Raw genomic sequence first — 23410 nt, 5'->3', positions numbered from 1 at the left:
TCTTACTTAGATATTTTTTTAACTAAATCATATAATCAGTTTCAATCTCCCTACTATTATCCACAGCATCTTTGATCTTTTGGAACATCAATTTGCCAACATTTCCTCGAAATTCTTTAGAAGTCAATAGAAATCGATGAAACATACAAGATGTTTCATCGATTTTAATATTTGTCGGAAACAGGAAATTATATACTAAGTGCCGTAGCAGCCATCTTACTTAGCTATTTTTTAACTAAATCATATGATCAGTTTCAATTTCCCTACTATTATCCACAGCATCTTTGATCTTTTGGAACATCAATTTGCCGACATTTTCTCGAGGTTCTTTAGAAGTCAATAGAAATCGATGAAACATACAAGATGTTTCATCGATTTTAATATTTGTCGGAAACAGGAAATTACATACTAAGTGCCGTAGTAGCCATCTTACTTAGATATTTTTTTAACTAAATCATATGATCAGTTTCAATCTCCCTACTATTATCCACAGCATCTTTGATCTTTTGGAACATCAATTTGCCAACATTTCCTCGAAATTCTTTAGAAGTCAATAGAAATCGATGAAACATACAAGATGTTTCATCGATTTTAATATTTGTCGGTAACAGGAAATTATATACTAAGTGCCGTAGCAGCCATCTTACTTAGCTATTTTTTAACTAAATCATATGATTAGTTTCAATCTCCCTACTATTATCCACAGCATCTTTGATCTTTTGGAACATCAATTTGCCAACATTTCCTCGAAATTCTTTAGAAGTCAATAGAAATCGATGAAACATACAAGATGTTTCATCGATTTTAATGTTTGTCGGAAACAGGAAATTACATAGTAAGTGCCGTAGTATCCATCTTACTTAGATATTTTTTTAACTAAATCATATGATCAGTTTCAATCTCCCTACTATTATCCACAGCATCTTTGATATTTTGGAACATCAATTTGCCGACATTTTCTCGAGGTTCTTTAGAAGTCAATAGAAATCGATGAAACATACAAGATGTTTCATCGATTTTAATATTTGTCGGAAACAGGAAATTATATACTAAGTGCCGTAGCAGCCATCTTACTTAGCTATTTTTTAACTAAATCATATGATCAGTTTCAATCTCCCTACTATTATCCACAGCATCTTTGATCTTTTGGAACATCAATTTGCGGACATTTTCTCGAGGTTCTTTAGAAGTCAATAGAAATCGATGAAACATACAAGATGTTTCATCGATTTTAATATTTGTCGGAAACAGGAAATTATATACTAAGTGCCGTAGCAGCCATCTTACTTAGCTATTTTTAACTAAATCATATGATCAGTTTCAATCTCCCTACTATTATCCACAGCATCTTTGATCTTTTGGAACATCAATTTGCCAACATTTTCCCGAAGTTTTTTATAACTGACAGAAGTCGATGAAATACACAATATGTTATTCTTTAATATTTGTCCGAGATAGGAAATTACGTACTATGTACCTGAGAAGCCCTCTTAGACAGATATAAGTTACTTTTGATCTAAATGTTATGATCATTTTAATTGCCTTTATTTTTTAAATACTGACAAGGTTCTGTTTGTGTTTACAACACGTATGGTGTTCAATCAGCTCTTTGCATAAATCTTTCTAAGATGCAAGTGACGCAGATTTTGTGCCATCCTCTGTTTGAAATTAAACTTTACTAGAATGCGTTCTTCTTCCTTTCAAAACATCAGCTACTGTTTTTCAGTATAAATATGAAAAACAATTGACTTCTGGAATTAGTCTTAGGATAAAATTTCAGTTTCAGATGGGCTACAAAATCCTCAGAGTCAAGAGTTAATAAGTAATCGTAAGTAGCAAATTATTTTGTAAGCATCTAAGGACTCACCAGAAGTCAATCTTCGACAGTGTTGTAAATATATTAATAAATACTTCTTTGTGGATATGGATAGTTATGTGAGTATGGATATAGTACGTTTATGTGAAGATAGTTACAGTTGTTTGACCTTGTTACAATAAGAAATGTTTAAAAATATTTAGAGCCGTTTTCCATTGACAAAAGCTTTGATAGAATTAAAATTAGCACATTACTTAATTGGAAACTCCAAGAAGATGTGGCTATACTTGATAAATTACCGCTCAGACGGTATAGCGGTTAGGGGAGTCGACTGCGATATCAAAGGGCTGGGATTCGAATATCGGAGAAGGCATGGTTGTAATTGTCCGTCCCTTCATTAGAGACAAAAGTGGCCCACCTAATATGTGCCTCCATAATAAAGTGGCCACCACATCTGGCCATAGTTTGTTGCCAAGCCGAAGTCGGCTGAGAGCTCGCCATTGGTTAAACAAATACCTGATAAATTAGTGACTCAGTGAATTATGGCAAAAAAAAAAAAAAAATTCTACACCGAAAATGAAAGGTTTCAAATGCATGCACACGAAAATGCAGCATTAAAATATCTTTAAATTAAGGGTAACAAATTATGACCTTTTATTCAGAATATCTTAATTAATGCAGCAATTCTATGTAATTTGCTGATTGCTTTAACCAAGGAATGTATGTGCAAACTTCCAAAGTGGCAAGTGGGAAACATAACTAATAACAGCAAATCCCTTACCTTAAATGCTTCAGGTCTATCAGCATTTACTTGTGCGTAATGCCAAAACTTTCCAACATCACTGGCTGCAGACCACTCGAGGAAGTCTTTTCCACCTATGCGGAAATTGACACTAATTTTTCCGACGCTTAAACCCGGTCTGTAATACCAAAACGTGATGCAGTGCGGTCCCCAGTTCCTGTTGAACATGCGACTAACCAAATCCGTCTCTTCTCCGACTGAAGCTCTGTCAGAATAGGCTTGCAGATAATAACCTGAAGTAATAGGGTAGAATCAGACAGGCAAATTAAAGGAAGATACAGATTTTCTGAATAACCTCTGAATTGTTGAATATTTACCTGCTTCAGTCCTTGTGGTATGATCTCTATCTGGTCCTTTGATAAGGTTTGCTCCTCTCTGCCAGTAGTAGTTACCCTTTCTGTTTGCTTCAACCGTCCAGCCACAGAGACTACTCTCGAAATCGCACATATCTGAGATAAAAGTAATAAAAACCAATAATTTCAAAGTTTTTATTAGTGCAATATTTTATAGAAAAAGTATTTTTCTCGGATAAATTCGCAAGCCGCTAATTAGCGAAGTAGTATATCAAATACACTGGCTATCAATTGGAAAATTTGCCATCAAATGCAAGCAACATTTGCTTAATATTAACAGCTTTCGGTACATCAACTATTTATAAATTAGGTTTTAAAACGTAAGGATTAAAGAGTTCCCTTCACAATGGTAATTTCGAGGAAACAACAAACAAAACACTATACTTTGAAACATGAAACTTAAAAAAATGTTCCTGCTACCACCACCTCTCCGAAAACGCTTCAAATTGAATCAACCGTATACGTTGTAGAGCCATTAGGTTGTTTTGAAGTAGGAAACGTGAAAAATGAGCGATGCCCTCCCTGGACTTCTCGAATACGCATCGAGTATGCTTCGAATTACACCACGAAGACGTATGGAAAGGAGAGAGAAAACACTTTATGACGTGTACCCTTACGTGCTCCGAAGTACCCGTACGGAAGACCTTTGATCAATCTCGTTCACATTTTAAGCGCACATCTGCAGAATTTCCAGTTTAATGAGAAAATATTTACAGTCTAGGAAATTTCAATGGAAGTCTATATACTTGAATCTCTGCTGACTCCTAACTAACTTTCTTAAGTTTTCTTTCCGCAGATGTACATTCAGTCGATGGTAACGACAAAACAGAAGGAAAATGTAATTAGCACTCAAGATTTGTAAAGGATCCACGCCGGCAAAATTATCCTTACACGATCGATAATAATATTAATTTCTTTTTAGCTTACATGCTTTTATTTTTTAAGAAGTATGAGAGAATCTAATTATTGTTTTCCAGAAATCAATTTATTTAGCTCCTTTAAAAGAAGTATAAATTACTTTCTAAACAGGTTTTGCTAGCACTAACATGGCCGCTATTTTTCTGACGGCTTAATTTCCGGAAAGTGAAGATAGTTAAAATATTCCCCTGTTCTAACGGCATACAAGAACTGGTTAGAGTATATTTAAGGGTGCCACTTGGATTATTGCTAAGTTATTGTGTCATTTATCGCCAAGTTGTAGCTTCATTTGTGGTAACCTGAGTAAATGAATGTTAAGGAAACCCTATTATGACGCAATTGGTTGCTATGAAGAATTTCCTTTTTTATGTTATTTCATTGTTTGATTTAAAATGCAGTTTATTGAGATTATATATTTTTTGTTTGGCTCTAGTGTAGAATTGGCTGCCTCTTTAATTTTTTAAGTGAAAATAGATCGATGTGTACATGGACAAAGTCAAGGGAGTGCGCAATGCCAAATTTGTGCAATTCTCTGATGTTTTTAAGTGAAAATAAGTCGATGTGTACATGGATACCGAATTTGTACAATTCTTTGACTTTTTATTTTGGCTTTGAGTAGCGGAGATTTTTTGCGCAATAATCGCCGCTACACAAAGCCAAAGTAACAAGTCAAAGAATTGCACCATTTCAATGTCCATGTACCTCCAAAAATCATCAATTTTTGCCAAGGGGCACCCGTAAATATATTTTTACCCACGGACTTTTCTAAGAGTCTGTGCATATATAGTTTTAAAAAATAATGTAAAATAAACAGAATTATTTAACCAAACTAACTATTCCAGTCCCAAAAGTTTTGCAATACCATCATAGCAGTATACTACTATATTAAATATTGAGTTGGCCCATAAGTTCTGCCTTCTTTTAAAAAAAAATTAGGTTGCTGCCGCACAAAAAATAAACAAGAAATGAAAAACAAAGCAATCAATAATGTGTTCTGCATTGGTCTTTACAACTTGTTCCCTACGTTCAATAAACTGTTCAATGCTTCGAATGTAAAATCATCGCCATTTTTGAACAGCTTAAATCAATTTTGAGCCATCGCTTCCTCGTCACAAATATTTCGGACAGCTTCTGTGGCTTTGGCACCTCGATTAAACGCAAAAAGCAGAAGGTGTCGAAATTGCTCTTTTTTGACCGATTTGACACTTTATTTTAATGACATGAAAAGAACAAAAAATATATAAAAAAATCTGAAATGTTTCAGATTTTAAATTACGTCCAAAGGAGCGTTTTTTAACATTTTGTGTGTTACCTTTCTTTATTAAATATCATGTTCCTCGCAGTTAAACCATAAGATCCAGTGCAACAGCAATATCGCAAAATAGTTTTAAAACGAGCATATCTTTAGAATTTCCGATACAGAGACTCACGCGCTGGAGATAAAAATGTTTTTTCTGCACAACGTTGCCATTGTTCGCTTTGAAATCCGTGAATTTGTTAATCAAAAATTCGTCAAAGTTTTAAAAAATAGGAAATCGATCATAAAACAAATTTCAAATTTCAAATTTGGTCTTCCACATGCTCATATTCGTTGGAGGATTACGGTATTCAAAATTCGATGACTCTATGTACCGTTGTTTTATCACAATACGAGAAATATACATACATTTATGCAGATTTTTCATTATTTAATTTCTTCAAATATAATGCAGGACTCTAACATTTTGTGGCAACAGTTTGAAAAGTGAACCGACATTTATGAGTCCGACGCAAAATGCCAAAATGGAACTAATAGTCCTTCCGGATTCAAATCCCTTTGGACTAATAAAAAAATTAAACACACTGCGTTATAGAGCACATAATTCTCTATCGAATAACATAAAAGACATTGCCAAAACATTTTACTTTTCATGAAAAACTTTCACTTAAAAAAAAAAAACTCCAGGACTTATTGGCCAACCTAATAGATGAAGTCAGAAAATTATCATTACCTTGTTGTGGACATGCACCAAGAGACATAACAATTTGATCGATGGCGATATCTCCTGCGAATCCATTGCCTCCTTTTGCTTCAATTTCAATCTGAAAAACATATATGGCAAGGTAAAATATGATAATTTGGCTTATAACAAAAATGTTAATTATTTCCCCATAATTCTACATTATAAAAGTACGATACAATGAAAATAATTTGACAGCCCTTATCACTGTACAGTTATTAGGTTAAATCGATGTTGGAACATAAAAAATATGCAATGACCTCGCCGGGGCTCGAACCCTGGATCTCTCGAATACGTGTATGCTTCCAAGTACAACACGAAGGCAAGCGGAAGGGAGAGAGAAAATACCTTATAGTATATAATCTCATTTAAAAAAAAAAATTTAAAGTCTCAGTTTATTATTAACTTCCTGTGCAAACAGGTGTACAGCTATAAGAATTAAAATGCGATTTATTAAGATAATTTTCAAATAATAAAATAAACTTAACCAATCCTCTAAAAATGCAACATAAATTACCATGCAGCATGCAGTTTATTTTTTACTTTTCAAAATTTTTCAGAAATATGACAAACATTTCCGAACATATATTAGGAGCGAGGTATAGACCTGAAGCTGTCTTCATGAAAATTGTTTGAGTAAGTCTCATATTACGGGGGCATTTGAAACATTCTTTTAGCGTAACAGCGTATTTATGCGTACAGAGGGGTTATAATTAAAGTGACCCTAGTCACACCACTCTAGAACCCGTTCTATTTATTGAACTTTGATCAAATTTGGTATATATATATATATACATATATATATACATACAGTACAAAGTCCGAAATCCGGCGATTCCGGATTAGGGGTTTTCCGGATTATAGATCATCAATTTAAATCTGGTAAGACGGCATGCAGAAATTATACAATTAAAACTATGAAACCGTAATTTATGAAATAAAGAGCAATTATGATCTAAAGGGTATCAACATTTACAAAAAAAGCGTAATATTTATTTTTTTACTTTATTAAACATTTCTTTCAATGTAACTTTCTTCAATATCGGAAGCTCGCATGGCTAAACGCTTTACTGGCTTTACGCGCATGCATAGCATACGCGCGCATCAAACGCGCATGCGTAAGTTTGTGGCTTTGAGGTCCGGATTACAGATCATTCCGAATAATGGACGTCCGGATTACGGACTTTGTACTGTTGTACTGTAGTACAACACTATATTACATGGACTATGGAGAAACGATTTCTGCAATTAAAAATAGTTCAAATTTTGACCACCGGAGGAAATGTAACGCCTAAAGAAGGACAAAAAAATCCGTCAGGATCATTAAAATTTTATGATATGAGTTTCATGAGTGAAAAAATTTATTCTGTTAGCCTTCGAACCACGGACCTCTCGCATACGCGCTAACTGTGCTGACCAGTAAACCACGAAGGCATGCTAAGATGGCGGCAGAAATACCTTATACATACACACATGTACGCACATTACATGCATAAAGACATGCTTACATATATACATTTCTGAATCCGGTCCCGATAACAGAAGAGTACCCGTTATTGCAAAAGAAACTGATTGTAGTTGTACAAATGTACATTTTTGTGCGTAAATAAATGAAAAATGTAGATTCTGGAGCATATAAATAAATGTAGATTGCTGGAAGTGGATAAATACTAATTGTTTTGCATGAAAAAATAAGGTATATCTTGAAAATAACCCTTATCGTATCTTCCAGAGCAAGAAACTAATATAAGCTTGGCCGCGTTTCACAAAAAAACCGTATTAAATGTATCGATCAGTTACAAAAACCTAGTTATAATTAAAAGCTAGTTATTTATACACTACAGAAAAACTTACTCTGTAATCTCCTTCCGTGACGTTGAGTGTATCTCTAAACTGCAACCACTTGTCCGGCTGTGTACCCTTTCGTCTCCATATCACTTGCTTTCCTAAAGGCGTCTTCTGATCTTGCATAGGCACCATATAAACCGCCAGTTCTCCAACATGAGCACCGAACATGTGGTAATAGAAAGAGAAACAGGCAGCATCAGGCGCGAACGAGCTTACTACCGGTGACTGTATCCGGGCAACCTTCTCATAATTCGATTGATTACCTTCGTAAGAACTAATGTAAATATAGTGACCTGGAAGAAAAGGAAAATAATATTTGCAAATTAAAACGCAAAATGTAGTCATCAAGAGACGGGAAGCACCAAAAGGTAGATGGCTGACTTCACTCCGACTTCGCCTACTAATTTTAGCTGGGCTAAGAGGAAATGCCTTGACGCCTACGGTGGCCCTATCAGGAGAAACTCCCGGTGTACTTTCCCCATTTAGCCCATTGTCACCCCCTTGCCACGTTGAGACAACTAGTGGACTTGAGGCACTACCAAAACTCTCTTTCCGTCATGATATACATCTGCAATGGATCCCTTCACATACTGGCTTCAGTTGTAATGAAATGGCTGATGCCCTAGCTAAGGAAGACCGACAACTGGCACCCTGACCTTTTTGGAGGTATACTCGAGAGTTAAACCTACTGTTGCCTTTTCTTGTCATTCTCCTCTGGCTCATGACTGGTACATTGGTAGACAACCGGGAGGTGCTATTGCTTTTGGGGGTAGGTAGGTATCGTGCGGTGCACCCTCCTGGCAAGCCCAAGCTTGCCTTATGGCTTTTCTAGACCGGCCTCTAAAGCAGATTACTTCTAAAGCACATTACTCTCAGCAGATTACTTTAACCAGACTCCTAAGTCAACACATGAAATGCGTTAAACTTGACCTGGGAAATAAGATCTACCTTATCAGTAGGAAATGTAATACCGATCATTTCACTCCTGAACACCTTCTTATCTGTTTGGGACTTGTAAAAGAGTACCTATTGAAACGATCTACATTTGTCTGGGATTTATTGACGGTTCTTGGACTCGTGGATCTGGTCTATCCTAATGGCTAACCAGTTAGAATCAGTAAAAACAACAATAAAGGAAAATAATACAAAATAGAAAAAAATATTTAGATTTTTGAGAAAAATATTTTCGGGTAAAAAAATTTTACGTTTTAAAAAGAAGAAGAGAAAAATAAAATCAATAAAGGAGGCTCTGGAGCTTGATTTAACGTTAAAGAATCCCAAAGCACTATGAAGCTGTGAAGAAATTAGATGATGATAAAGTAAGTGTGTGTTCGTGCCTCAAATGATTACTGTAAATTAGACTAGTCTTCTCAAAAACAACGCTTTACACCATGATTTTCCCTGATATTTTAAAACTATAAACCGAAATGTTTATTTTAGTTCTTTTGAGAATCTGCGTCGGCCGAATGGAGTTCAATCAAGTCGAACAAACTCGGAACTAGCCACTTTTTGTTATACGTTATTGTTAACTAGCGACAATAGGTGGCGAGAAATTAAAATTTTTGCATGGCTCTTGCAAGCGATAATTTTTTTAACGTTTAGAACCATACTGTAGCTTATGTTGTTGAAAATATTCTTGTGATGTGCAAAAGTGTTCGAAATTGATGGTATCGACACAGAAATTTTGATTTTGAACCATCGAGAAGACTATTGAAACCAACAAGTTTTTCAAGAAAGATATTAAATCATAACGGAACACGAGCAAACAAGCTAGGAAGGTCAGTCTTCATAGTGACTTAGAACCATCGTTTATTCGGAGGTAGGTTCAGGCTCGGCAGAGACCGTACTAGTGACTTGTCTGCCCTTTGGTTGTGATGACACTACATGGTTAAATGTTAAAAGGTTGTCCTCGGGGGTTTAACTCCCGTTGGTCAACACTGGGGGACAGTCGTCTTTGACTTAGCACTTCGTTATTTTTGTATGGCGACCGATTAGCTTTGAAGTGCGTTTCAAAACATTGACTGTGTGCATAACTGTCGCCCAGGCTTGACCGGGGAATGGTGCCCTTGGGTAACCTCTATAGGTTGGGATGCCATCTGGTTGTATTCATACCAGCTGGACTCCAAATTGGCAATTTTTAATAAAAATTTAAATTTTTCCATTTTTCCTCCATTAGACGTGTACATATATTTTGACAAATTATTATTATATGAAATGAAAAAGAATAAATAGTTCTATCTGAGTTTTGCATGCTCAAAATTTATCTTAAAACCAATGAGGATAAAAGATTCAGTTTAACATGCAAAATATGGAAACCAGAGAAAAAAACCGCAGATAACAAGTAGTTCTCCGTACAAGTATAGTAAACTATCAGGCTATTAAATCCATCGTCCTCATGAATGATATCGCAAACAAATTTTTAATGTACAGATTACATATCCGCATTTCCTGAATGATGGTATTAGCAGTGAATGCAATCAAAACAAGTCTGGCAAGAGTAAATGTGCAGCAATTTGTGCTTATCAAAAACGAAAGAGAGGAATGCCACAAAGAAACAAAAATACTTTTTGTGCGTGTATATCAGCTTAGACAAATAAGCCGATTTTGCTTTTATCAAATTCTATAGTTAATAGTGACCTTTTCGCATATTTGATATTTCGATTTAATTAAAAAATATATAAGGCAATTACGCTACTTGCCATTAAAAAGGCAACATGAAGAAAGACAAGAAACATCAAAACCCAATTTATTTCACAGATTACACACAGTATCAATGTTAATTCATTTGAAATACACCCTTCTCTGTGGTGAGGAAGACAAAAAAGTCAATAGTGAGTGTTACCTCCACGTTTGTCAGTAACGGCTGCTAGATGTCACAGCATTGAGTAAAAGAGGCTTTGAATGTGTTGCTAGGGAATGGCAGACCATGCTGCCGTCACATATAGCCAAAGTTTGCCTGACCACACGCGTAGCTAAAGTATCTGGGTGCACGGCATGCCGGGACAGGCTTTCTCCAATCATTGACCAGACATCTTCGATTGGTGACAGCTGTTTTCGTAAACCTTCCAGAAAATCGCTTAATATTACCAATTTGGCTTCAAAAATTGCTGCTAAAGGCCCATGAGCAATGAAACTGCCCATATCTAGAATTCTAACTAAACTATTTTTACAATTCCAACTTCACTCTGCTGAGAATAAAAGTTTCAATTCTATGTAACAATTAAACGCTTAAATACAAGATACGTAATGACAAATAAGACGAATTATAAAAGGAACCGAAAGATTATCAGTCTAAAGGTAATAAATAAATAAAATAAATGAGCAAAACTATACGAACACAACAAGAAGGGAAAAGCAGAAATACAATTAAAAAGTATTCCAAATTGTATAATTATTTACAAAGTATTATACATATTAACAAAATGTACCTTTTCCATTCAGTGGCTCCTTCGGTCCAGTACTGACAAACATTGAGGCATTTCCAAATTTCCATGCAAGAGTTTCAGGATCTTGTTTCCAACTGCATAGGTTTAAGTTGTCGAAAGTGCAACTCAGAAGCTCCATAGCTAAGAATAAAAGAGATGAGAAACAGTTTTCTTAAAAATAATTGCGATTTAAGCACTTCAAATTGAATGTATGTTTATGACTACTGAAGGCTAAATTAAAGCCTTAAGAAATATAAAAAAGACATCTTATTTCCCCGAAATTCTAGGTAAATATCATTCAAAGACAGTTTTTATACAAATAACAATATTTATTTCAAATTTTATTTTCAGCTTTTTGATACATGTTTTATCCCTCAGATACCCTACATTTCACAGCATAAATTTTTCTTTCTTGCTTAATATTCTATGGTTTTGCATTCTATTAAAAAGTTTGAAAGAGGAAACACGTAAGAAATAATTCCACGTGTACACTATGCGCTACGTTTATTATATCGTTGCAAAATGCCCAGCGCCTACGCGGTGATATAGCTTCCCCGCAAAGCAGACGGGCTTACGGTTACCAGAATATGGCATTGATAAGTCAGAGTAGCCAGATTTGACGCGAAATCGCCCATTTGGAAATATTTGGCAACAAAGCTAACGATAAGTCACAGAGGGAGCGAGAACATTCCGGAACGCATTCTTAGGGAATTTCTGCGAGAATATTCTGGAAGGTAGGTTAAAACTATATATACGCTGCCTGTCCTGGGAAAAAGCACAATCTTGAATCCGGAGATTAGCTAGAGTGATCGACTGAGTTAGGAGCTGTATTTTAGTGCTTTGCCGTGAAGCTGTTTTCTCCGTTACAGCCTGACGACCGTTTTAGCGGTCGCAGTTTTCAATGAGCGTGTTTGTCGTAGTTTTTCAATGAGCGTAAACCTATCTTAGGAACTGTCCTGTGTGATAGCGCCTACTGGCGAATAAATTGTGTCTCGATTCTTCATCAAGTGTTGTCATCAATTACTCAAGGAACCCGTAGAAAGCAACAATATTTTACATATATCGATATATAATATACACAAAATAATTGTGTTATACTATTTTATATACAGAGTTTTAATTAGTGTTCACACGTAAATTAATTATTCTTCAGAAGTTAGGGATTCATAAGTTGCCATTGAAATATGCGAATTTTATAGAACTTAAGACCAATAGAGATGAAATTTAACAAGGAATTAAGATTCAAACTTTGACGCGAATCTTTTAGCATCTCTTATTAAACTATAAATTTCATCAATAATAAATATTATTGATAATCAACAGGCTAATGTTATTACTGAATTGCTTAAAATTATTCTATAAATTTCAGCATTATTTTCAAAAAAATTTGAAATCTTTTAGATTATATAGGGGTGCTTTTGTTTCGAGAGCATTTGGGCTAATGTCCCTTTGGGTTAAAAATATTTAAATGCATTATATCTTTAGAATTTCAGATAGACAGCATCACGCGCTGGAGATAAAAATATTTTTTTCGGTACAGTGGTTGCCACTGCTCGCTTTCAAATCGTTGAGTTTGCTATTCAAAATTTCGTTAAAGTTTAACAAAATATGAAATAGCAAACAAAACAAATGGGAAGTTTGTTTTGTTGTAGTCGGGTGGAGGACTACGTTATTCAAAATTTGATCGTTCTAGGTACCGTTGTGTTTTCACAATGCGAGAAACATACATACCTTCAGAATGATTCTTCATAATTTAATTTCTTTAAATATAATAGAGGGCGATAATATTTGGTGGCAACAATTTAAAAAGTGATTCGCCGTTTATTGTGAAACGCCACAAAATACGGTTTAGAAACTTAAGCCTTTCTGGGCTACCGCCTCTTTGGCCTAAAAACATAAAAAAATCAGTGTCCAGAGTTATATCATTTCTTGTTTCCATGAAAACGTCTGTTTGGTAATTAATCCATTTTTGCTGAGTGCCAGAAACTCAAATTTAAATGAATGAAGGATTAGTAATTAAAATTAAGGATTAGCTACTTGCATAACCTGTAAAGATGGACCAGAACGTTAAACTGAATTAATTACTTTTCATGGTCATTTGCTCTGCTTATCTGATGGTGGCAATTCATTCGAACCACACCATTTTCAGTATTTTGTCAGATTAAATACCAAGCAAGTTCATTCATAACGGAGAAAAATCGAATTTTTAGCCCAATGGGGGTGTTAGCCCACAAGGGCTATTAGTCTCGAAACAGCATTTTGCGTTGAAACACTTTTCGAATTGTTGCCACCTAACATTATCGCCCTGTATTATATTTAAAAAAATTAAATAATGAAGATTCTGGATGAATATATATTAAAAAAATTGCATTGTGAAAAAACAACAGTACCTACAGCCAGCAAATTTTGAATAACGTAGTCTTCTACCCGAATATGAGCACCTAGAAGTCCGATATGGAACTTCGAATTGGTTTAATTATCGGTTTTACCTTTTGTAAAACTTTAAAGAATTTTTAACAAAGGAACAGTTTCAAAGCGAGCAGTGGCAACACTGTAGGGAATAAAACACATTTTTTTTTATCTCCAATGCGGGACATTGTTCATCGGAAATTCTAAAGATATGCTGTTTTTAAATATTTTTAGCTTAAATGCTTTCGAAACGTGTATGTGTGTGCAAATGAAAAAAAATCGCCCTTTTGGACGTAGGACGTAATATAAAATCTCTTAAATTTCCTTTTTCTTTCCTCCTTTTCTCTTTTTTTCCCTTAAAATGTTTCTCAGTAATTATTGAGGAAATTAATTTACATAATCCATTAACACGTCGTTGCCAAACTATGCTGTTATATTTTATGCTTCTGCTCAAGTTACGTCATCAGCATTACTCAAGCCATGTGAAATAGATTGATGTAGAAATGGAGTAGTCTAGAAAAGTTGTTACCACTTTTAAGAATACAGAGAGGAAATACCCAAATTAAAAATGAGGAATTTTAAGAGCTACTGCTAACTTCAATTATAAAGCTGCTTTATCTATTTTTATCTTATATATATACAGCTGCGTACCTTCATATCGAGGATCTGCTATGGCAGGAGTTAGGTCGCATTTCTCTCCAGCTCTTACTTTGATGTCATCGATAGCAAAAAATCCGTCCTTTTCTGCTCCAATAGTAGCTCGGAAAATAACCTGTTGCCAAAAGATAAATTATATTAAAGCAGCAATAACGAATGTTAGAATACAGACATTGTTCGTACATTTTTAGACGATTTGCATTGTATTAACAGAAATACAGGATGTTTATAAAGTCCCGGACGCATTTTGATGTTTAATAACTCACGAAATAATGAAGATATAAACAAACTTATGACATTTATTGACTAATATATTTAATAATAACTTATATATACTTATATATTTTCCTTTTCAGTTTGAATATCTTTTACTTTTGTAAATATCGTCTGCGCGTGTGGTTAATTTCAGATAATTTCATTTTCCAGTCTAAATATCTGTTCTTTTCTAAATATCGTCTGCTTATTAATTGCATTTTTCTCTCTTTTGCTTTTGGCAACTATTGCAATGTTATGGACTTTGGGGATTTGTAAAGGACAACGTTTACAGGAGGAGAGTGTCGAACATGGATGAGCTAAAAGCCAGAATTACAACCGCAATAGCCTGGATGACCTAAAAGCCAGAATTAAAACCGCAATAGCCTCTTCTAAGTGGTGGTAGTGTATATAATGTGTAAAAAAAAAAAAAAAAAAATTACTATTCCTTTGCAGTTACTATTCAAGAAAGATGAACTTTGCAAAATTAGGACTTTATTTTTCATCGATGAATTCTTCGTCTTACTACTTATTTAACCAAGATTTTTACTTTTACTTTTTATTTTTAATATTTCGTATCGTGTGTTTTAAAATCAAAGTTCGTGGTAACACCAAGTGCTTACTCTCACTCATTAGCCCTAGTGAGCTACATGACCTCATTTTCGCCTTTTGCAGTTTCCTATTCATTTAATGATTATATCGCAAGTTTAGAAGATTTTCAAGTGTTTCAAAAGACATAGGACTCTTAAATTCACAAATAGATGTTGTTTTTACTATGTTCGAACTTTATTTATTGCCAAAAACTACAAAAACTTCATTTTTCGAACTCTGACTCCTCGACCAATCTAAATGCCGGACGCTGATCACGTGTTTCTGCTCTTCTTGACTCACGCAGAAGCTTAGACTTTCATTTCGCTTCTCGCCACCATTTACGTATATAATCACCCATGCTATGCCATGATATGCAATTTAGCAAAGCTTATTTTATGAGTTCTCTCATTTATTGATCTCGCCTTCGGGCGCGGTGTATTTTAAATACACCTCTTAAATTTTTAACTTTATGGCCTATGGTAAAATGATAATATATTGGTAAGAGCTCCTAGTAGCTAAAGCCAGCAGTAAAGATATGATCCAATAGCCTCTGTGGATGCCGACATGCTTACCGGTACCTGGCGTGAAATTGAATATCGACTTCATGTTCTCCGTGCGACGAAGGGGGCACACGTGGAAGTTCATTGACAGGGGTCATGAAACTTTTTGAGTCTATCTAACCATTTATGTTATTAATTTTAATCTATCTCTATTATTTTATGAGTCATTAAACCTCAAAATGGGTCCGGGACTTTATAAACTGCCTGCATTTTATCTAAAATATTTGTGTTTTAAATGTTCCATTTGATAACCCTTATTCTTCTTTATACTTCTAACAAAATAAAGCCTTTTTACTTCCTTGTACAATATAAAAGAAGTATTGTAATCACGAAAAATCCTGGGTACCATATATCAGGGGTGGCCAACAAGTCGATCGTGATCGACCGGTCGATCGCTAGGCCAATTTTGGTCGATCGTCGATCGCTCGCATCGGAATTCCGTATAGAATGGACTTTCAAGTGATTGCAGAAGATAAAAAACTTTTAGCAATAGTATAAGGTATTTCTCCCGCCTTCGTAGCGTGCCTTCCTGGTGTAGTTTCTGCACCCTGGGCCGGTGTCCAGAGGTCCGTGGTTCGATTTCCGGCGAAGGCCGTTGCTAATTTCTCATCTTGTCTGCTTCCAAAAAATCTTAATGTCCCTACAATAGTAATAATGCATTCTGGGAATTTGCCGAGGTCATAAATTCCTAGAATTCTGATAGCCTGACACTGTGATTTCCGCCCATCCTGGACAATACATTTTGACTTAGGTTTTACACTTTCAGCGGACGCAATACGTGAACGCAACTGTTAGGGCTCGACTCATCGAAGAACACAGTTTGCTTGAACATTTGGTAGTGTCATACGGTAGCTTCTTTTCTTTTGTATTAACAGTATTATTACTAATCAATATTATTTATCCTCGGTGATTATCCCAGTATCGCCAAATGTAAATGTAGTGACTATATCTATTCTTGTTTCGAATCTACCTACCTATGCGAATCAGTATTTTCATACTTGAAACTAACGAAGACAGTTGATCAATGTTAAAGAATGCATATTGCATGTGCTTCCGTTTCATTTACTTCTGGTTTATTTTGTTCATAAACATTGCATTTAATATCAGTTATTTGACTTCAATTCAGTAATTTAAACAGAATTTATTCCTTAATTTGTAAAAGTATATACGAATGGAACGTATTCCAAGTAGCACATGACGTAGCAAAGACGTTGCAAACTGGTCCCAGAGGTTGCAAAATGGTCGTTGTAACGTCTTTGCTACGCCACGTGCTACTTGGGATGGTAAATACGCAATTGCTTTTATTCCTCAGAAGTATAATCAATAAACATTCAGCTAAAATATCTTGTAACATTTCCTGTTTTCTAATCCTTATTAAATGAAAGTTTGCGTAGTTTACAATCGATATTTACACTGTATGTAATGAAGCAACTTACAACCTAACAAATTTTAAAACCCCGAACTGTTTACACCCAGATAACACAATATCAACAACATATCGTATTTATCTTCTTTTAAAATTGCGCCAAAGTTGTAATTGGGCTAAATTCTATTCTGAGCATGCGCAGTAAGCAAAATTCGTTTAACATTGATGAATTCAATGTGGGTTTGCCATTACGCTTCCCGGTACTAAAGACTCATTATTATTAACTTTGTTAAGATAGAATATACTTCCTTTGTTAGGAACATGCAAACTCTATCTTCCCATTGATGTTAAGGCAACGAAGTGAATTCTAAATCTGTTTTTATCTGTAGCTTCTTTGAATTAATAACTATTGTTAATAATTATCCATGTTCTTTTTTCCTTTGACATGACTTTTTGGGATCTTTAAATATTTTTTAGTCCAAAGGGATTTGAATCCCGAAGGACTATTAGTTTCGTTTTGGCATTTTGCGTCGGACTCATAAATGTCGGTTCACTTTTCAAACTGTTGCCACAAAATGTTAGAGTCCTGCATTATATTTGAAGAAATTAAATAATGAAAAATCTGCATAAATGTATGTATATTTCTCGCATTGTGATAAAACAACGGTACATAGAGTCATCGAATTTTGAATAACGTAATCCTCCAACGAATATGAGCATGTGGAAGACCAAATTTGAAATTTGAAATTTGTTTTATGATCGATTTCCTATTTTTTAAAACTTTGACGAATTTTTGATTAACAAACTCAAGGATTTCAAAGCGAGCAATGGCAACGTTGTGCAGAAAAAACATTTTTATCTCCAGCGCGTGAGTATTCTGTATCGGAAATTCTAAAGATAGGCTCGTTTTAAAACTATTTTGCGATATTGCTGTTGCACTGGATCTTATGGTTTAAGTGCGAGGAACATGATATTTAATAAAGAAAGGTAACACACAAAATGTTAAAAAACGCCCCTTTGGACGTAATTTAAAATCTGAAACATTTCAGATTTTTTTTTTTTTTTTTTTTTTTTTTTTTTACGTAGGTAGATAAACCTTATATCTATATTTTATTACGAGGTATGCCCAACGAGCTATTGCTAGATTAGCAAAAAGTAAGCCATGTTGTTCTTTCATGATAAATTCTCCTGCCCCCCCCCCAACAAAAAGCGAAAGTGAAATACTGAAACCAAATTATCAGCCATACTCTGCATTTTTATAACAACTTTTCATATTAACGAACTAATAGTACAACAACTTTTACATGTCAGAAGATAAAAAATTAAATTGGATTTTAAGTTAGTAAAAATCTATCTTGAAAAAGTGTAGGAAAAATCGATTTTTTTAGGTATCGCATGTACGGAGTGGTGCTATTAAAAGTTGGGTCTGGAAATTTATTTTCTTCAGGAGTCTATATCTCGAAAACTTAATAAATGATTTAAAAAATAAAAAATAGTTTTAAACATATATTTTACTTATCTACCCATAACTTGTTGGAATGCAGCTTATACTGAAACACGGTGTATAAACTTTGTATGTATTTAATAACCTTCTCCCTCTTAGACTACACCTAAGACAACAAGTCGATCGCGAAACACTTTTAAAAACAAAAAGTAGATCTTATATACAAAAACGTTGGGCACCCCTGCCATATATCAACGAAAATATCCATTTTGATAGCTACTGAACGTAATTTAACGATGTTTTTGCGTGATATCTGTATGTAAGGACAGAATAAAACGCTCATTTTTCACCTTACGAATAACAAAACTGATTTAAAATGGATTCAGAAGATAACTTTTCGTGGCATCTGTACATACGTACGTACGTTGTAACATATTTTGCAGTATTTAACAAGATAACATACGATCTTCTTAGTAAAAAATAATTTTTATTTTTAGTTTACGGAGATATATATTTTGAATACAGTCTTTTAGTTACAAACCTTTCATACATCCAAGACTGGTAAAAGTTTTTGAATCATATTTTAAACAATTTAACAAGCAACGGTTACATCATACAAATATGGCGTTGCCACTCCAATAATAAAAAGAGTTATTTGTTAAATAATGAAATATTACAACGTATCTCGCATAATTCAAAAACAAGTACAGAACGTTTAAATTTTGTACATACAATTGCTATAACAGTTAGATGTGCACCTCCTATTTTGGTTGCAATCAGCCTCAGCAAAAGTGTATAAATATATGTTTTTTTCATTTTTAATGGCGACGTTCTCTTATTTGAGAGTACATGGAATTAAATCCACAGACCCGTAGTTAAGTTGTTTTTCCCGCCTTTTCGACACGTACAGTTATAGAATGTTCTGGAAATATTTAAAGCCAACTGGATTGGCTGACGAGGCTGACGTCATTTCTTTGAAGCTCCGCCTTTCCAGAGGCTATAAAAAGACTCGCAAAAGAATATCGGGGCTTTTCTTAAATGTCACGATGCAGTAAACTTCATACAAAAAGTTATTAGTAATTCCTTTTATTTACTCCGGATATCTGATTTTGTAACTGCTATTTCTCCTGAATAATAATAAATGGATCCTGTTTTTTTAAACATATCGTCTGATAATTTAAGCTACCACTAAAGCTGGTACATCACATATATATATATATATATATCCAGTCTGTTATTCCGCTCAGTGAGCTCAGTTTCTTTATTTTCATATGTTTATAAATTGTGCATTTTTTCCTTTAAAAATTATTGAATTATGTCGTTCCTATCTTCCGGTTAAGATTTTTATGTCTTTAGTTAATCTGTATGCAATATTTATAGAATTATCAACAATTTAAAAGTTACTTAAGTGCGGCGAAGCCTAATTTTTTTTTACCATAGTATAAGGTATTTCTCCCGCCTTCTTAACGTGCCTTCGTGGTGTAGTGGTCTGCACGCTGGGCCGGTATTCCAGAGGTTCGCGGTTCGATTCCCTGCGAAGGCGTTGTTAATTGTTCATCTCTCCGGCCTCCAAAAAATTTCCTAATATCTCTACAATAGCAGCCACATTTTTTTTTTTTTTTTTTTTTTTTACATTTGAAACTTAGCAGCATAGTGAATTAATTCTTTCTGCACCTTCAGTGCCTTTTTTCCCCAGTGGAACCAAAAATAAACTTTCAGTTTTGTGCAACGAGAAATCTGCCTTCTTGCCTGCTGGCTGAATTACTTGTTTTTGCGTAGAAACTGTCATTTTAATAGTAAAAAAAATTGTTAACTGTTTTAACTGTGTTTGGCGTTTTGTGTTTTTCTACATCTTTCAATTTTTAATATAGATATTTTGAGTTTTTAATGTATTTTTGCCTTGTTGCGAAGTGAGAACTGAATTAATTAAATGAGAAATATATCTCTAATGAAATTCGAGGAAATAAGTTTAAATGAAAGGCAGGAAAAAAATGCGTATAATTTAGTATTCCGTACAAGGAAATCATGTGGGGTATACGTCAGATTTTTTGTATTTATCTTTCTCCCTTATGCAAGATATTCTTAAAACAAAATTCTTAGCAAAAGGTTTTTCAGCTTGAAGTAGGCTATTTAGTGAAACAAAAAGATACATGCCTGATTGTTCAATATGCTTGGTTTTAAGAGCACAGCTCCTTTATTCCACTGTTGTCCCGTTGGTGTCTTAAGCAACCATATTGTCGATTCCGTTATATTTTCCTCCTTTCGGACGACCTGAAACAAAGTAAAAAATTGTAATATATTTTCGGTACAGTCATAACATATTACATGTTTATTACGACTTTCATTATAACAAAAAGCAATACGATACATACAAAATTCCTACCTCAGGCTTATGCTGTTTTTACAAATACTTATGAAAATGTGAAAAAATAACCCATATTCAGCGGTTAGATACCAACTGTTGTTAAAACTAGGTTTCAGAATGTATTGTCACGTTCTTTTTACTTCCTTGTACGAACTAAAAGAAGTATTGTAATTGCTAAAATTTTCGGATATCATATTTTAACGCAAACATCCATTATGACCATTCTCGAATCAGATTGATTTTTTGCGGGGGGGGGCGTGACATCTGTACGTACAGACAGAAAAAGGACTCTTTTTACTTCCTTGTACGAAGTAAAAAGGAAGTATTGTAATCGCGAAAAGTTTCAGGCAGCATATTTCAACGAAAATATCCATTTTGACCGTTTTCGAATGCAATTTAACAATGTATTTGCGTTATATGTGTACGTAAGGACAGAATAAAAGACTCTCTTCCTCCAAAAAAATTATAAAATTGCTTTAAAATGAATTCTGAAGAGAATTTTTCGTGGCGTCTGTACGAACGTATGCACGTACGTATCTCGCATAACTCAAACCCGAGTAGCCTCAGAACGTTGAAATTTTGTATATAGGACTGCTATAACATGTAGATGTGCACCTCGTATTTTGGTCGCCATCGGCCGCACCAAACGTATATAAGTATATTTATATATATATATATATATATATCCACTCTGTTAACCGGCTCAGTGATCTCAGCTTCCTTACTCTTATATGTTTGTAAATTGTACATTTTTTGCTTTAAAAAGGATTGAATTATGTTGTTCTTATCTTCCGGTTGAGGTTTTTGTGCCTTTAGTAAATCTGTATGCAATATTTTTGGAATTATCAACAATTTTAAAGTTGTTTAAGTGCCGCTAAGCCTAATCATTTTTTTAATGCGGCCACTGCTTGTTTACATTTGAAACAGCAGAGTAGTGGATTTGTTGCCAATCTAGAGAAACGTAGCTTCGCAACAACAAAGATAACACTTTCATTTATTATTGCGAATTAAATAATGTTTAATCCTTTCTCGAATTTTTTCGAGGCAATAAGTGTTTAAGATTTGCTTCGTAATTTTTAATACAGATATTTTGAGTTTTTATGTATTTTTGCCTTGTCGCCAAGTGAGAACTGAATTAATTGAATGAGAAATACCAAATCGTCTGTGAAAAAAAACTGTGTCTTTTTTGTTTTGTTTGCTTAATTTCTTTTATACATCGTTCTAGATTTATGATAATTCAATCCAATAAGTTTAAACGAGATGCAAGAAAAAATGCGTATAATTTAATATTCCGTACAAGGAAGTCATGTGGTGTACACATCAGATTTTTTGCAAAAGGGATTGTAAAATGGATTCAAAAGAGACATTTCTGTACATATATATGTATTTCGCATAACTCAAAAACAAGTAGCCTCAGCACGTTAAAATTTTGTATGGGGACTGCTGTGGCATGTGGTTGTGCACCTCCCCTTTCGGTTCCAATTAGCCGCACCAGACGTGTATAAATATGTACCCACGCTGTTACCCGCCTGGTTGAGTTCATTTTTTTTAATCTTATATGTTGATAAATTGTGCATTTTTTTGCTTTAATAGTGATTGAATTCCGTTTAAGGTTTTTATGCGTTTAGTTAATCTGCAGTAGTTGTAGAATTATCAGCAATTTAAACAGTTTTTTGTGCGGCCAAGTCTTCATATTTGTATGTACGGACAGAATAAAGGACTCTTGTTTCCAAAACGGATTGTAAAATGGATTTAAAACGGACTCAGAAGAGATTTTTTCGTGATTCGCTTACGTATTTCTTTGTAACTCAAAAACGAGTAGGCGTAGAACGTTGAAATTTTGTATATGGGACTGCTTTAACATCTTCTTGTGCACCTCCCTTTTCATTGCAATCTGCCGCGCCAAACTTATATATATGTTACGGTGAAACACCGAAATATGGAGAATGTCGACTTTAACCGGTGAATGTCAACATTCACATAGTCGCTTTGTGTTTGTCCGAAATATTTTCCAAATACCCTTATTTCTGACTTCACCGGTAAATGTCGACATTCACCCTGTACTAATGGTGAATGTGGAACGTATAAGAATATCATATTTTCTTCTCCGTTATTCAGTGGCGAAAAAACGCATTTGAAACTTAAAATAAGAACTTAAGAATATAAAAACTTAAAATACACAGTACATTCAAAATGAGAAAGGAAAATAATAGAAGTTAAAAACTTACAAAATTATGTGATTCAAATCTTATTTATTGCAACTACTTAAACTATTAGGACACTTTGAATTGCACAAGAGGCCTTTGCTTTTACAACTGCATTTATTTGTGGAATACTTCTTTTTGCAAATGTCAGCGTGTACTTATACTCCTCTCTTTTCGACCTACACCAGAGCATATCTGTGATTGTCGACATGCACCGGTGAGGGTCCGAATGTACAAGAATGTAACGCAATATTCGATCTTTCATCGACGTATTTGGTGAATGTTGACATTCTCCGGTGAAAGTCGACATTCTCCAATTTCAGTCTTTCACGGTAACATATGTTTGTATCATTTCCACTACCCGGCTCAGTGAACTCCGTTTTTATACTCTTCTACGTAG

The 23410-nt window shown here is 34.4% G+C and overlaps 1 protein-coding gene across 2 annotated transcripts in view; it reads right to left on the bottom strand.

The window, feature by feature from the left end:
• Positions 1-23410, bottom strand: part of LOC118199377 (MAM and LDL-receptor class A domain-containing protein 1-like) — a 344431-nt gene that overhangs the window by 265524 nt on the left and 55497 nt on the right. For both annotated transcript variants that reach the window (XM_085826944.1, XM_085826943.1), the window contains exons 11-17: positions 20596-20712; positions 14223-14343; positions 11166-11303; positions 7744-8030; positions 5881-5971; positions 2936-3067; positions 2598-2851 (exon numbers count right to left, since the gene is read on the bottom strand). In XM_085826944.1, coding sequence (XP_085683070.1) covers positions 2598-2851; positions 2936-3067; positions 5881-5971; positions 7744-8030; positions 11166-11303; positions 14223-14343; positions 20596-20712 — 1140 coding nt within the window. The remainder of the gene's footprint in view (positions 1-2597; positions 2852-2935; positions 3068-5880; positions 5972-7743; positions 8031-11165; positions 11304-14222; positions 14344-20595; positions 20713-23410) is intronic.

Source organism: Stegodyphus dumicola, chromosome 11 (assembly GCF_044657685.1).
Source record: "Stegodyphus dumicola isolate Sdum_Otavi_A_Nest chromosome 11, ASM4465768v1".
Lineage (NCBI taxonomy): Eukaryota > Metazoa > Arthropoda > Arachnida > Araneae > Eresidae > Stegodyphus > Stegodyphus dumicola.
The sequence above is the reverse complement of the archived record's forward strand: the minus strand, read 5'-3'. Positions and strand labels throughout refer to the sequence as shown.